At 42.4% G+C, this 17,369-nt stretch overlaps 1 protein-coding gene across 3 annotated transcripts in view; it reads right to left on the minus strand.

Annotated features, from left to right (window-relative positions):
* The window catches only part of fancb (FA complementation group B), a 32,734-nt gene that overhangs the window by 10,886 nt on the left and 4,479 nt on the right, over positions 1-17,369 (minus strand). The window contains exons 3-12 of one of the 3 annotated variants that reach the window (XR_013822341.1): positions 15,676-15,831; positions 13,578-13,670; positions 8,659-8,787; positions 7,667-7,845; positions 5,058-5,419; positions 4,475-4,703; positions 3,953-4,343; positions 3,410-3,615; positions 2,405-2,558; positions 763-1,082 (exon numbers count right to left, since the gene is read on the minus strand). Coding sequence is in view for 1 of the 3 variants with exons in the window: in XM_079881840.1 (XP_079737966.1) it covers positions 3,953-4,343; positions 4,475-4,703; positions 5,058-5,419; positions 7,667-7,845; positions 8,659-8,787; positions 13,578-13,670; positions 15,676-15,831 (1,539 nt within the window). In the remaining 2 variants the exon portion in view is untranslated. Of the gene's footprint in view, positions 1-762; positions 1,083-2,404; positions 2,559-2,733; positions 3,616-3,952; positions 4,344-4,474; positions 4,704-5,057; positions 5,420-7,666; positions 7,846-8,658; positions 8,788-13,577; positions 13,671-15,675; positions 15,832-17,369 lie in introns of those variants that run through there. The other 2 variants (XR_013822340.1, XM_079881840.1) reach the window with 2 other exon arrangements.

Here is a 17,369-nt window from a genome sequence, read left to right on the forward strand (position 1 = left end):
GAAAAGCATCTTTATCACGTTGTCTCTCATTAATGTACGGTACGATGTGTTTTCTCATGGCTGTGACGCATAATCAAATGGCATAACCTATTAAATGCTGCATATTCTGAAGAACATTTTCATATTTCAAGTCTACTGAGCCAATTATTTCAAAAAATTGCTAGGTAATAAAAATATTGCAAAAACCTTTAATCCATTTTAAAACCTTTAATCCAACTTTTTAAGAGCCTTCAAAACATCTAAAATATTTGTGGTTTTGCAGTTGCATTAAAATGTATTTAATCAGAATTAAACTTTTGAGTGGCTGTCAATGGAGAGAGATGGTGTAATTCCAGCATCTTCCAGCAGGGGTTCACCAGACTAACGCAGAGGAACATTAATGTTAAATCCCCTCAGATCATGTGATCAATGTTGCATCATCCTGTGACTCAAGCTGAGAAACTGAGTTTGCAACAGTTTAGTGATGCAATAACTACTGTTAACCCTTAAGAGTTTAAGATAAACTAGTTCACCAAGATAAGAGTTTAAAGTGTCTGGATTATTCCTGCTCTAAAGAAATCTGTAACTTCATGAATATGCTGGAGTTGTATTTCTCTAAAAGCATTTATATATTAGACTAGATACTTTATGAATTACAACTTGGTTATTTGCAGGATGAAAAGAAAAATGAACAATGTTGAGCCAAAGTTTCATTTTGATCTCAAACTGATCCGTGCCGTAATTTGATCCAACAGGTTGAACAAACAAAATGAACAAAAAAATAGAATACATTTTTAATTTATTACAATATCTTGGAAACATGATACAAGTAATAAAATATTATATACAGATTTTAAATGCATACTCTTTAATTAGTCAATTAAAACTGATACTGATAGTCGACTAAAACTGATAGTCGTCATGTACAGTGATAAAATCATAGTTGTTATTTACCAGATGGCTTAGAAGAACTCGAAGTTGCAACAGAAACTATTGGTTTCCAGCACTTTAGACACAGTAGCTCTTCTGCGCTTGAAGAAGATTAGGGATAGTCACATGCCGTGGTGAACGAGCGCACGAGAGCCCGATAACAGGGAGCGCAGCTGAAGAAGCAAAACTAGAGGTATGTCGCATTTCGTGGAAGGAAAGCGTCACTGCATACAGAGGCTAGATCTGCTTACTCTTCAACTCTCTTTGTAGAGAACAAACACAACCCTAGGTGTTTATTTGATACAGTGGATCAATTAAATTACTGTCACTTTTGATCAATTTAATGTGTCCTTGCTGAATAAAAGTATTAATAAAAAAAAAAACTAATGATGGAAAACTTTTGAATTTATAGTGTCAGTAATATATATATATATGTGTGTGTGTGTGTGTGTTTATGCATGTATATATATATATATGTACTGTGCAAAAGTCTGAGGCATGTTAATATCCTCCCCCCCCCCCCCCCCCCCAAAAAATGGTTTTAAGTCAGTTATTTCTATCTTTTGCTGTAGTGCGTCAGTAGGAAATATCAGTTTACATTTCCAAACATTCTTTTTGCCATTAATTGTAATAATCCAGTGAGATTTGTGTATGCACAAGGAGTCTGACAACAGCCGGTCTGATCTGATCTCACCATCATCGAGTCCGTCTGTGATTACATGAAGAAACAGAAGAAACTGAGACAGACTAAATCCAGAAGAACTGCGGGAACGTCTCCGAGACGCTTGAAGAAACCTTCCTGCAAAGCTACAGGACTGTGAAGAGCACTGGCACTTGTGTTAAAATGCTGTAAAGTGAGAATGCTTTCAAAAATAAAATCACAAATTGAATTTATGATTTAACTTCTATTAACCAATTCAAAGCAATATTTGGTGTAACGACCCTTTGCGTTTAAAACGGCTTTTGTCCAGGTACACTTGAGCATAGTTCTTCAGGGAGCTTTGCAGGAAGGTTTCTTCAAGCGTCTCGGAGACGTTCCCGCAGTTCTTCTGGATTTAGTCTGTCTCAGTTTCTTCTGTTTCTTCATGTAATCACAGACGGACTCGATGATGGTGAGATCAGATCAGACCGGCTGTTGTCAGACTCCTTGTGCATACACAAATCTCACTGGATTATTACAATTAATGGCAAAAAGAATGTTTGGAAATGTAAACTGATATTTCCTACTGACACACTACAGCAAAAGATAGAAATAACTGACTTACAACCATTTGGGGGGGGGGGGGGGGGGGGGGTATTAACATGCCTAAGACTTTTGCACAGTACTGTATATGTGTTTTTTTATGCATATATATATGTCTATGATGTTTTTAATGTATAGTCTTTAATTAGTCAAACTAAAACTAATTACAGTGAAAATGCTGTTTTTTCAACTAATAAATGCAACAAAGAAATTCTTCAAAAAATACAAATGCTCCAAGACCCTCACACTCACCATCCTGACGGATCTCAGACACGATCTCCAGGCGGAGACGGATGCTGGTTGCCATGGTAACGCTGGCAGCTGCGAGGACACTTGAAGAGGATGATTATGAATATTTGCTGTGGTCTGTCTGAAAACACGGGTTATCTCGTCGGTGTCAGAGAGTCTGCGGATGAAATGAAGTGCACAGATTAAGTGAAACGCATGTGGACTGTTATTAAACAGCACATCATGGGGGCGATTACTGACAGAAATAGCAACAGTAAACAAACAGACAATAATCAAATATTTGATGCAATCAACTCCGAACACACTGACATTTGTCAGAATTTTTTGTTTTTGTGTGTGTGTATATATATATCTGTGTATATGTGTGTCTATGTATGTACATATATGTGTGTGTATGAATATAGGTGTCTATGTATAGGTGTGTGTGTATATATATACTGTATATAGGTGTGTATGTATGTACATATATGTGTGTATGAATGTATATATAGGTGTGTATGTAGATATGTGTATAGGTGTGTATATGTACAAATATGTGTGTGAGTGTATATTTATAGGTGTCTATGCATGTACATGTGTTTATATAGGTGTGTGTGTATGTATGTATATATGTGTGTGTTTGTGTATGAATGTATATATAGGTGTGTATGTACAGTATGTAGATGTGTGTATATATGTGTGTGAGTGTATATTTATAGGTGTGTCTATGCATGTACATATGTGTGTTTATATAAATGTGTGTATGTATGTATATATAGGTGTGTATGTATGTACATATGTTTGTGTGTGTATATATATGTGTATATTACACACACACACACGTATTTATATATATGTAAATTTGCAACACTGAATAAAATGAGACATTTTGAAGTAGAAAGAATAAAAACGTATATTTTGGTCAAATGTAGTCCAATAATATTTGCTTTGTTTACAACTTTGAACACATGTATAAGGTCTTCAACGGAAAACAAAAAGCTTTTTATTTATTGTGAACAGTAAACACACATATTTGCTGTAGGTAAAGGACAGATATGGATGATCTGAGCATGTTTCATCACGAGTCCCCTGCAGGACCGACGGCTCGTGTGGGAAAGCTGGAGTGTTTTCTGTGGAAATGTCACAGAAGTGTTGGAGGATCAGAGTCTGAAGAGGAGACTCAAGACTCGACCTGGACCGACGCAGAACATCCGCTTCAGGCTTTCCTTTCCTTCCTAGAGAAAGTGCAAAGTAACATGGGTTATTTTATTATTTGTGATGTTCCTCGTGCTTTTCCTGCATCTTTACCAAGTTGTTTTAAAAGGAATAATTCAACTAAAAATGTCAATTCTGTCACATTTAATCACATTTTCATCATTTCAAACCGGTATGATATTATTTTATCCCCTACAATTGACCCTAAGAACATCAAAAAAGTGTAACTCTAGTCAAATTAACTTCCCAACTCATTACATTATCACACTATTACAAACATTATCCATATAAAAACCGGAGGAACAAAAGCAATTTAATTTCACAAGTTTAAAGCTTGACAGCGATGTGTTCCTTTACCTACAGACGAGCCGCTTCCCTCAGAGCGACTTCATCCGCGTCCAGCTGCCTGTCAATCATCCGCTCCACAAGCCTGCTGTAGGCGGAGCCGTCCACCAGGGGGCGGAGCCTCGTGTGGCTCCGCCCCCGTTCCTTAAGCCACGCCTCCCTCCGTCTCTGGAGCGGCTCTGAGGATTCGGGGTCTGATTCCTCCGGTCCCGTCATTCCTCTCTCTCCACACTGGAGCACGAGCGACAGCTCCTGTATTACCGTGTTGATCTCCGTCTCCAGAGTCCGGCCCAGATCCGGCCCGGGTCCGCGTGACCTCGGGCTCTCCAGAAACAGGATATGATGCGACGCAGGCAGGAAGTCACACAGCGAGTGCAGGAACTGCAGCAAACGCAGATCGTCTCTGTGGAGGAAAACACATCGCATTTCAAAGAGGTTCTCAAGATCGTGAATATGTTGTTCGTCATAGATCGTCATACATATTGTTGAGGTGTTTCTGTGTTTTCATGAACGGACACACACTGATGTCTTCACCTGCACTGGACGCTCAACAGCGCCTGGAACGGGGATCTCTGGTCCCAGTGGAAGAGCCTGAGGTCAGTGGGGTCAGCGATGACCCGCGGGTCGACGTCCAGCACCGACACACACAGAGACTGGCGAAGAAACCCCTGAACATCCGCCAGCGTGTGATCCGGACACTCGATGAGGAACAACCAGGAGTCCAACAGCGCAGTCAGACTGAGCAGGTCTTCTCTGGCCTCGTCTGAACACACACACACACACACACACACACACACACACACACACACACACACACACACACACACACACACACACACACACACACACACACACACACACACACACACACACACACACATCAACATCACTCTCATACTAATCACACATCAAATTTAAAGTTCCCCTGTGGTGAAGAGCTTTTTTTTGTTGTTGCTTTTTTTGGGGTCGTGTCGAGACTGTGAAGCTGCACTGAAACTCACATCTGGACCTTCGACCCGTTGGACCCCATTGAAGACACTATAACATCTTGGATGACTGTGAGTAAACGATCAGGAAACTGTAACTCTGAAGTGAACTACTCCTTTACGGATCTGACCTGTGTTGAGTTTGCTGTCCTGTAACAGACGCGGATGAAACTTCCCCATGGAAATATCTTTGAGATCCACTGAGATTTGCCCGCAGAACTGAGAAACCCGAGAAGACCCGGATGATTCTCTGGTGCTGTAATGGAGCATGATGGGACATCTGACGTAGCCTGAGGTTAATAAAGGAGCCAAATCAGTGACGGCGACCAGAGCAAGTGTTGGTCCGGGACAATCAGAGCGCCTGATCTCCGTCTTCTCATCAAACGGGCCGTGAGCAACACACACATCTGACTCCGGAAACTGCAGGATCTTAGTGTTTATGACGGGAGCGGCTCCAGAATCCACGACTGAAACACTCATGTTCATTACAGACCTGCACGAAGAGACAAAGCTGTTATTATATGTCTTGATATTTATGCATTCAGGGCCCTATCTCACACCCGGAGCAGTGCAGCGCTAAGCGCGACGCAAGTGTGTTTTGCTAGTTTCAGCCCGACGCAGTTTTCATTTTCACGTCCTGCGCCGCGCTGTTTAAATAGCAAATGCATTTGTGTCCATGTGCTGCTGGTCTGAGAACGAGTGTGTGTTCTGGCGCATTGTTGGAGCGTTGCTGTTTTGAGGAACACAAATAAACTGAGACATTGACCGACTGAAACCTGCTCTAAAGAGCGCGTTAGTAATGTGCGCCTATAGGCGGGTCCACAACACACACACTCTCCTTATTACACACACACTCTGCTTATTACACACTGCTTATTACACACACTGCTTATTACACACACACTCTGCTTATTACACACACACTCTGCTTATTACACACACACACACACTCTGCTTATTACACACACACTCTGCTTATTACACACACACTCTGCTTATTACACACACACTCTGCTTATTACACACACTCTGCTTATTACACACACACTACACACACACTCTGCTTATTACACACACACTCTGCTTATTACACACACACTCTGCTTATTACACACACACTCTGCTTATTACACACACACTCTGCTTATTACACACACACTCTGCTTATTACACACACTCTGCTTATTACACACACACTCTGCTTATTACACACACACTCTGCTTATTACACACACACTCTGCTTATTACACACACTCTGCTTATTACACACACACTCTGCTTATTACACACACACTCTGCTTATTACACACACTCTGCTTATTACACACACACTCTGCTTATTACACACACACTCTGCTTATTACACACACTCTGCTTATTACACACACACTCTGCTTATTACACACACACTCTGCTTATTACACACACTCTGCTTATTACACACACACTCTGCTTATTACACACACACTCTGCTTATTACACACACTCTGCTTATTACACACACACTCTGCTTATTACACACACACTCTGCTTATTACACACACTCTGCTTATTACACACACACTCTGCTTATTACACACACACTCTGCTTATTACACACACTCTGCTTATTACACACACACTCTGCTTATTACACACACACTCTGCTTATTACACACACTCTGCTTATTACACACACACTCTGCTTATTACACACACACTCTGCTTATTACACACACTCTGCTTATTACACACACACTCTGCTTATTACACACACACTCTGCTTATTACACACACTCTGCTTATTACACACACACTCTGCTTATTACACACACACTCTGCTTATTACACACACACTCTGCTTATTACACACACACTCTGCTTATTACACACACACACTCTGCTTATTACACACACTCTGCTTATTACACACACAGGGACGCACAGCAACACACAAACATGCCAAATATTTAAAATAAAAGGATAACAATGTAAAAGATTATTATTGTGTGCATAAAGATATGGTGAATCCGGCTTGTCCCGTAGATGTTCTGCTTGCACACTTTGACCTCGCGCACGAGCAGATCCGTTTGCGCTCTGGAGACGCGTTCGGTCTTTCCACTATCAAACTCCGTCATGTAAACAGCGAATCCGCCATGGAGCGCAACTGGCATTTAAAGGGAATGGGAGACGAGACTCTGATTGGTTTAATGCACGTAAATCCCAAAACACACCCATTACTCATTAAGAGAATAGAGACGACCCTTTTAGACCAGCGCCGGGAGCACCGACCATTTATCCCGTCGTTAAACTAGCAGAAGTGGATTCAGACACGGCCTAAGTGAACTCGCGCTTTAGATCATGCGTTTAGATCGTTAAAATAGGACCCTAAATCTGCAAATCATCAATTTATCAGATTATCCTCAGAGTGATTTCTGGAGGATCATGTGACACTGAAGACTGGAGTAATGATGCTGAAAATTCAGCTTTGATCACAGGAATAAATTACACTTTACTGTATATTCACATAGAAAACAGCTGTTTTACATTATAATAATATCTCACAATTTTTACTGTATTTTTGATCAAATAAATGCAGCTTTGGTGAGCAGAAGAGACTTTCAAAATCATATAGTAGTGTAAATAAAAAAAGATTAAATCTGATTCATCCTTTAGTGAAAATCATTGTAGAAAACGCCTTGATTATTATTCTTAGGATTGATTTTTAAAGACTTAAATCTCGTGATCTGCGTGACATACGTGTTATTCGTGGGTCTCAGAACGACACCGACGATCAAACTCTGTCCAATGACTCTCTGCCAAACTCTGTCCACTTTCAGAAGAGCTTCGGCACATTCAGTCTCCATCCCATCATCCAAGACATCAAGCTCTTCATCTCCAGCTTCATCATCTTCATCCCACAGAGAAACAAGCCCTTCCTACGGCACAGATACACACACACCGGGTATAAAAAGAGTGTTCAAGTGTTGACTTTAAATTTCAGCACTTCTTAAAGAGCACCTATTCTGCTTCTTCCTCATGTTCATCTGTGTTCAGTGTGTAATGATGATGTTTGAGCATCAAAAAGTCCCTCCATTACAACAAGAAACAAAGTCGCTTTCCAGAACCTTCACTGTCTCTGATGTTCAGCGGTGGATCAAACATCACGACCCTAAAGAACCAGTTGAAGACATCTTTCACTAGTCTTAAAGGGGTCTTATATTGATTTTATACATTTTCATCTTTCTTTAGTGTGTAATGTTGATGTTAGAGCATTAAAAAGTGAGTTATTTTCTATATCAGTGTCAGTGAACTCCTGAAACGCCTCCATTGTAGTCTTGAGTTTCTCCCGGGAACGAACACGTCACAATATTCCTCATTATAATAATTAATGCGCAGAATAAAGGGGCGGGGCCTGGTTGAGTTAGTTAGTAGTGTGTTAAACTGGCGGTTATGGTAAGGGGCGGGACATTTCCCAAACACACTCGAAGCGCTCGACCAATCACAACACACTGCTCCAGCCGACCAATCAGAGCACAGTGTGCTTTTCAGAAGGAGGGGCTTCATAGAGACAGGAAGTAAACAGAGCGTTACTGACAGACTGGGAAGAGAGGAGCCGCAACAATGGAGAATATGAGGAGAATAATCAACATTGAAGCAGGAAAACCTGTTCTAGTAGAGCCGGAAAACACTTTATAATAGTCCATCTTTAATCCATTTTTATTTTGATATTACTATGAAAGTTGAAGAACCTGTTCTGGAGGGAATATCACATGTTCTCGTCCTGATACCAGGTCAGTCAAGGCCACTAAAGACTGTAGTATGAGTCTGTCTTTGACCTCCACGTCTCTCTGAAGGTCTTCAAGGAAGTTCAGGCCGCTCTAAAGTCAGAACAAACCAAGAACAACAGCAGAGAGGAAGACATTTCAGAGGAATATCATTATATAAAAATTCATTATATGATACTTTTATTGTACAAAACTTTTTTGGAGCTTGTATGAAATGCTTTTACAATGCAACTACAAGTGCATAACTGAAAAAATGTAGTTCATGTTAATTAAAGAAACCTTACTGTTAAGTGTTTCCACAACTATTAATATAAAAACTATGATACTAATATTATAATACTTGTATTATGGACAAAATTACGTGAAATAACAGGAAGAGTTTTTCATCTTTGTTTGAGCAATTCTTGTAATATCTCCATTTTAGAAGAAAGTAAACTCATTAAGAGTCTATAAGAAAAGCCTTTTATTGGTTCCCACCATTTTATGGATTTACTTTCAATTAATTTAGTTTTAATTCAATTTTATGAATTAAACAGCTCGTAAATGTACTTTATCACTAGAAACATGTATCCTTGTAAAGAAAGGGTTCTTTAAAATGAGTCTAGAACCCTAGAGTTGTGTCCTGAACCCCACCTAGAACCCTAGAGTTGTCCTGAACCCCACCAACCCCATCTAGAACCCTAGAGTTGTGTCCTGAACCCCACCTAGAACCCTAGAGCTGTGTCCTGAACCCCACCTAGAACCCTAGAGTTGTCCTGAACCCCACCTAGAACCCTAGAGTTGTGTCCTGAACCCCACCGAGAACCCTAGAGCTGTGTCCTGAACCCCACCTAGAACCCTAGAGTTGTGTCCTGAACCCCACCTAGAACCCTAGAGCTGTGTCCTGAACCCCACCGAGAACCCTAGAGTTGTCCTGAACCCCACCAACCCCACCTAGAACCCTAGAGTTGTGTCCTGAACCCCACCGAGAACCCTAGAGCTGTGTACTGAACCCCACCGAGAACCCTAGAGTTGTCCTGAACCCCACCAACCCCACCTAGAACCCTAGAGTTGTGTACTGAACCCCACCTAGAACCCTAGAGCTGTGTCCTGAACCCCACCGAGAACCCTAGAGCTGTGTCCTGAACCCCACCTAGAACCCTAGAGCTGTGTCCTGAACCCCACCGAGAACCCTAGAGCTGTGTCCTGAACCCCACCTAGAACCCTAGAGCTGTGTCCTGAACCCCACCGAGAACCCTAGAGCTGTGTCCTGAACCCCACCTAGAACCCTAGAGCTGTGTCCTGAACCCCACCGAGAACCCTAGAGCTGTGTCCTGAACCCCACCTAGAACCCTAGAGCTGTGTCCTGAACCCCACCGAGAACCCTAGAGCTATGTCCTGAACCCCACCTAGAACCCTAGAGCTGTGTCCTGAACCCCACCTAGAACCCTAGAGCTGTGTCCTGAACCCCACCTAGAACCCTAGAGCTGTGTCCTGAACCCCACCGAGAACCCTAGAGCTGTGTCCTGAACCCCACCTAGAACCCTAGAGTTGTGTCCTGAACCCCACCTAGAACCCTAGAGCTGTGTCCTGAACCCCACCTAGAACCCTAGAGTTGTGTCCTGAACCCCACCTGTGTCCTGAACCCCACCTAGAACCCTAGAGTTGTGTCCTGAACCCCACCTAGAACCCTAGAGTTGTGTCCTGAACCCCACCTAGAACCCTAGAGCTGTGTACTGAATCCCACCGAGAACCCTAGAGCTGTGTCCTGAATAGGGCTGTCAACGAATATTCTAAATTCGAATATATATTCGAATAGTTTTAAAAAACAGGAATTCGAACGTGAAAATTAATATTCGAATGTGAATTTCGAATATGGAAAAACACGCCCGCGGAAGCAGAGGCGCGGCTGTCTGCTTTGCGAGTTGGCGCGCGCGCTGCCTGAGGGACAGGTCACACGAGTCGCACTGTCTAGCACAGCGTCACTGCTGAAACTTGACAGTGCACTAAAAAGACAATGGAATAAATTGCAGTCAGTTTTTCATTTTTTTAATACAAGCACCAAGAATGTAAGTAGCCTTTTTCTTTTTTAATAGCACTTTATTTTTTATGAACCTCAGGGTAAAATTTCTTTGTTGTCACATTTCTCGGAATTGTGTGCCTCATTTTATTTAACGTTAAACAGAAAAGTTCCATGTTTACCACAGCACAGCTCGCTCGGAGCGTTCAATGTCGGTTCTATACTGTAAAACTTCAATTAATGTTAATAAATTTGTTTCAATCACTGAATAAAGCCTGCTATATTTGGGACAAGAGTTGCGACCTTAAATTGCTTGCACAAAACTCTTGATCAGCACTCAACATGTGCTTATTGTTGTTGTTAATTTAAACCGTTATGCGCAGAGAGAGCGTGAGCGCGAGGGCGCGAGAGAGAGAGAGAGAGAGAGAGAGAGAGAGAGAGAGAGAGAGAGAGAGAGAGAGAGAGAGAGAGAGAGAGTGCCTGCGAGTGAGCGAGAGTGAGGTCTGCGGTCTTGGCCATTAGTTTATTTACTTGGTTTTGTGTTGGTAATACATTGTCAAATATGTTTAAACTTAAATTTACTACCTATACAAGTAGTTATGTCTCTTTGTATTAATTTGTCCTGTTATTGACATAATGCGCGTCATTGACAAAATGCGCAACCAGATGTTCGAATAGTTCGAATATTCGTGTGTTTTTTAGAGGGAATATTCGAACGTCATTTTTGAGCAATTTTGACAGCCCTAGTCCTGAACCCCACCTAGAACCCTAGAGCTGTGTCCTGAACCCCACCTAGAACCCTAGAGCTGTGTCCTGAACCCCATCTAGAACCCTAGAGCTGTGTCCTGAACCCCACCGAGAACCCTAGAGCTGTGTCCTGAACCACATCTAGAACCCTAGAGCTGTGTCCTGAACCCCACCTAGAACCCTAGAGCTGTGTCCTGAACCCCACCTAGAACCCTAGAGTTGTGTCCTGAACCCCACCGAGAGCCCTAGAGCTGTGTCCTGAACCACATCTAGAACCCTAGAGCTGTGTCCTGAACCACATCTAGAACCCTAGAGCTGTGTCCTGAACCCCACCTAGAACCCTAGAGTTGTGTCCTGAACCCCATCTAGAACCCTAGAGCTGTGTCCTGAACCCCACCTAGAACCCTAGAGTTGTGTCCTGAACCCCACCGAGAACCCTAGAGCTGTGTCCTGAACCCCACCTAGAACCCTAGAGCTGTGTCCTGAACCCCATCTAGAACCCTAGAGCTGTGTCCTGAACCCCACCTAGAACCCTAGAGTTGTGTCCTGAACCCCACCTAGAACCCTAGAGTTGTGTCCTGAACCCCATCTAGAACCCTAGAGCTGTGTCCTGAACCCCACCTAGAACCCTAGAGTTGTGTCCTGAACCCCACCTAGAACCCTAGAGTTGTGTCCTGAACCCCACCTAGAACCCTAGAGTTGTGTCCTGAACCCCACCGAGAAACCTAGAGTTGTGTCCTGAACCCCACCGAGAACCCTAGAGTTGTGTCCTGAACCCCACCTAGAACCCTAGAGCTGTGTCCTGAACCCCACCTAGAACCCGAGCTGTGTCCTGAACCCCACCGAGAACCCTAGAGCTGTGTCCTGAACCCCACCGAGAACCCTAGAGCTGTGTCCTGAACCCCTCCGAGAACCCTAGAGTTGTGTCCTGAACCCCACCTAGAACCCTAGAGCTGTGTCCTGAACCCCACAAACCCCACCTAGAACCCTAGAGTTGTGTCCTGAACCCCACCGAGAACCCTAGAGTTGTGTCCTGAACCCCACCTAGAACCCTAGAGCTGTGTCCTGAACCCCACCGAGAACCCTAGAGTTGTGTCCTGAACCCCACCTAGAACCCTAGAGCTGTGTCCTGAACCCCACCGAGAACCCTAGAGCAGTGTCCTGAACCCCACCGAGAACCCTAGAGTTGTGTCCTGAACCCCACCGAGAACCCTAGAGCTGTGTCCTGAACCCCACAAACCCCACCTAGAACCCTAGAGTTGTGTCCTGAACCCCACCGAGAACCCTAGAGTTGTGTCCTGAACCCCACCGAGAACCCTAGAGCTGTGTCCTGAACCCCACCGAGAACCCTAGAGTTGTGTCCTGAACCCCACCTAGAACCCTAGAGTTGTGTCCTGAACCCCACCTAGAACCCTAGAGCTGTGTCCTGAACCCCACCGAGAACCCTAGAGCAGTGTCCTGAACCCCACCGAGAACCCTAGAGTTGTGTCCTGAACCCCACCGAGAACCCTAGAGCTGTGTCCTGAACCCCACAAACCCCACCTAGAACCCTAGAGTTGTGTCCTGAACCCCACCGAGAACCCTAGAGTTGTGTCCTGAACCCCACCAAGAACCCTAGAGCTGTGTCCTGAACCCCACCGAGAACCCTAGAGTTGTGTCCTGAACCCCACCTAGAACCCTAGAGTTGTGTCCTGAACCCCACCTAGAACCCTAGAGCTGTGTCCTGAACCCCACCTAGAACCCTAGAGCTGTGTCCTGTACCCCACCTAGAACCCTAGAGCTGTGTCCTGAACCCCACAAACCCCACCTAGAACCCTAGAGTTGTGTCCTGAACCCCACCGAGAACCCTAGAGTTGTGTCCTGAACCCCACCTAGAACCCTAGAGCTGTGTCCTGAACCCCACCTAGAACCCTAGAGCTGTGTCCTGTACCCCACCTAGAACCCTAGAGCTGTGTCCTGAACCCCACAAACCCCACCTAGAACCCTAGAGTTGTGTCCTGAACCCCACCGAGAACCCTAGAGTTGTGTCCTGAACCCCACCGAGAACCCTAGAGCTGTGTCCTGAACCCCACCTAGAACCCTAGAGCTGTGTCCTGAACCCCACTGGAGCTTTATCTGGTCAGTGGAGTTGAATTACCTGCAGTCTGGATTCTAGCGCTTGAACTGTGAGAAGGAAGTTCTCCTGCGCTGTGTCTGATGTGTTCAGGACTGCTCCGTCTGATCGTCCACACTGCAAAGCACTCACAGTTACAACAAATAGCATATTCGTTTATTTAATGAATGCATTTAACTCAAATGTCAGTGTCTTGTACTTTATCACATGGTTAATTTGTATCGAATTGACACAATCTGGTGTCAATATGAGTCTGAAAGTCACATAATTGCATAAGATTACACATATAATGTTGCTGAATAATGATTTCAGAGCAGCCGTTTAATAACACATGTTCTTCCAGTAACATTATTAGAATCTTCCTTCAGTTATCTGGTCTTTAACAATGTTCTCATGTTAAAACGTTATTTATACATTGTTCATTGAACTTTTTTAAATGTTACTACTTGTTTCAGAATGTTCATTATCATGATTGCAAATGACAATTTCCTTTAAGTCCCCCTGTGGTGTAAATCCAGTGTTTAATGTTGTTTATGTGTCTATGTGGTGTTTTTAATACGCTTTAAGACAAAGCATGTGTAAATTCATAAGTCGACAGCATTGCTGAGTATTTCCTCCTTAAAACTGCAGTGAACCAAAGACAGTCTCAAAAACACGCTTTGAAATCGCTGGTGTTTCTGACGTCACAAACTACCTTGTAACCAATCAGATCAACGTGTGATCGTCAACCAGTGGATCTCTGAGCTGAGTGAGTGAGTGGAGGCGGGGCTCATTTGCATATTCATAGAACCACGCATACTAAATGAGGCAAGGGTGTCGAGTTACATTCAAGATATTTTAAGACATGAAGAAGGAAAAAAACGTTTAAATATGTCATTTTGGTGATCAGAGATGAGTTTTAAGGGATAAATGATTGACTACAGGGGGACTTTAAAGGAGACATATCATGCTTTTAAATTGTTCTTTTTTTCATATAAATCATACATTTGTAGTCTATATAAAGCGGAACTGCAATGCTTGGGTCTGAATTCCTCATTATTATAGCTCCACAAGCCCCCTTTCTACCCCTTTTCTGATGTGCGTCTGAGAGCAACTTGTTTTGGTGCGGCCTCTTTAAATACAAATGAGACACTTCATACCCCGCCCCCTCTCCAGTTTGCAGAGGTTCAACTCCACCCCGTTCGGCCATTTTTGTAGTCTGATAGCAGAGATAGGATTATCTAGCGGCACATAAACTTTTTATTCACACGTTATTAACAAAATGTCAACAACGTTAGACTTGTCCAGCCAGCCTTACATGTTCGAGCCAGAGCGAGATAAAAATGAAGACTACGAACCTGCAGAACAACGTCTTCATATGGATGTATCGCAATGGTGTGTTACTGTATTTACACATGAAACTTTGGTCTTCCGACCTTTTACCACCGTGTCGATTTATTTTGATTAGTATGTGCGAGGGAGAGAGAGCAAGACAGCGTCTAGTTTGGAGACGGTGATGTCTTGTTTACACTTTTGCCTCTCTGAAGAGAGAGAGAGAGTGCGTGCGCGCGACCGGGTCTCTCTCTCTCTGCTCGTTCTTTCAGTTAAACATGCGCCCTGTCACAAGCGCAGCAGTTCATCTACATTAGACGGTGTAATGAAGCGTGTGGGTTACTACATCCAACAACCGAACATTTTAACTTACCCTCTCGTAACTTCTGCATCTTTTAGCTTGGACTACAAAATTGCAGTGAGAAATAATAATGGCGGATTGCTCGAAGTGTTGGGCTGGAAGTCGATGTCCTTATTTGGCAGTTCCGCTGCAAATACTGTGACGTTATAGTTCAAAAAACGTCATAGATAACAGAAAAATCGGAACAGGTTGAAAAATATGACCAAAACAGAATATAAAGATATCAACGAAGCACCTGAAGAGAATAATTTCATCTTTTCTGTACTTCTAAACACTCCAAATATACAACAAAATGCATTTAAGGGCTAAAAAAGAGCATTTAGCATGATATGTCCCCTTTAATAAATATCAGTGCATTCTATCAAACTCTACAGAGGCTAAACAAGTTGGATGTGCAATATAAACGTTGCGTCATGAAGCAAAAGCTTAAGAATGAAACCGTTGACGCACAGAATAAGTGACGGCGCACAGATCGGTGAGCGTGAAGTTCCTGAGCAGATCTCCAGGTGCATTCTGGTCCTCGAACACGAGCAGCATCTGATCCGAGCCGCATCTCACGAAGTCGTCGACGAGCAGCGAACACACTCCTGTCCAACACCACGCCACCTGACACACACACAACACACTTCAGGACACTGAAACATTAGACATAACACTGACAAGTTTAACTCAGTTTGTGTGTAGACGTTCCTCTCGTCTCTTGAAAGAGCTCCTGGATTAGCATACGCTGCGATGCATCGAGACAGATAATATATAATCTGACATTTTCTTCTGCTTTGAAATGTTCCGGTGGAAACGCTAACCTTTAAATGCAAGTCCTGCAAGCAGGTTTTAATAGTAAATCCTGTACAGTATAAACTCCTGAGCTGTGATTGACAGCACAAGCTCTCAAAGAGCCACAGTCTGCTTATGTTTATCATTTATTAAGGACGAAAGATGACTTAAAATGATTTAAAATGAGACAAAAGAAAGCTAAACCAGCTAAGAATCAAGATTATATCATGCTTCTTATTTTAATTTGTAACCTTGGTCTTTTATTTTATGTTCCACGGTTTTGGAAAACCTGGACAACGCATGAGGGGATTTGAAAAGTGTGATTTCTAGACCTGAAAAAGTCATGAAAATAAATAAAATCCTAAAAAGTTCTGATATTGGTCGACACCAATAGTAAAAAATAAAATAAATACAAATAAAAAAATTAAAAAAAATTAAAAGTTATGAAAAAATAAATAAAAAAACGACTAAAAATAACAAAATAAATTAATAATACAATAAATAGACATAAAAAAAAAAAAAAAAAATCACACAATACTTTATTTATTTTTAATTATCTGTTATTTTTAAGTATAAAAATATTATTTAATAATAATAATAATATTAATATTAATAAACCATTAAATTCAGTGGTACCAGAAATAATAATATTTTTGTTTAGTATTGTATAATTTTAATAAGGTTAAAAAAACTATTTTAAGAACCTTATCCTGTAATATGAATTAAAATAATTACAAAAATATAAATAATATTTTCTCTGCAAGCGTGTTATAAAATAATCCGATCAGATTTCTCTCTCCTTCTGACGTATGAAGAGGATCTTATTATAATATTACCGGCCCTTAATCTGCACGTTTACACACACCAGCCGACATTTGGTTCCACACGCGCCAACAGAGACCAGTTCTAACGCACTGATGAAGATCCAGCAGAGCCTGAAGCTGTTCTGTGGTTGAGCACAGACGAGCACTGAACACTATTGACCAGAACATGTCACCGCTGTCTTATAAAGACCTCAGGAACTGTGGACACTTGTGGACAAGTTCAACATGATGATGAGATGATCAGTGTAACTCCACAACAACTACAGAAATGTCTCCACTAACATTCAGAAGCTCTTCCTGAGTCTCTCCGTAAGGCTGCACTCGCTACTGGTTATACTGGGATTCTGGATGAGGGAGATTGGCCTGTTCTGTTATTGCCGGAGTTTCTGAAGCTCGAGTAAAGACTCCGCCCTCTTCTGAACGGAGGCGGAGCTAAAGCTCATTTGCATTTAAAGGGACACACACTAAAACAGCGTGTTTTTGCTCACATGCAAAAAGGGGCAAATTTGACAAGATATAATAAATGATCTGGGGGAATTTTGAATA

Source organism: Squalius cephalus (genome assembly GCF_949319135.1).
Source record: "Squalius cephalus genome assembly, chromosome: 9".
Lineage (NCBI taxonomy): Eukaryota > Metazoa > Chordata > Actinopteri > Cypriniformes > Leuciscidae > Squalius > Squalius cephalus.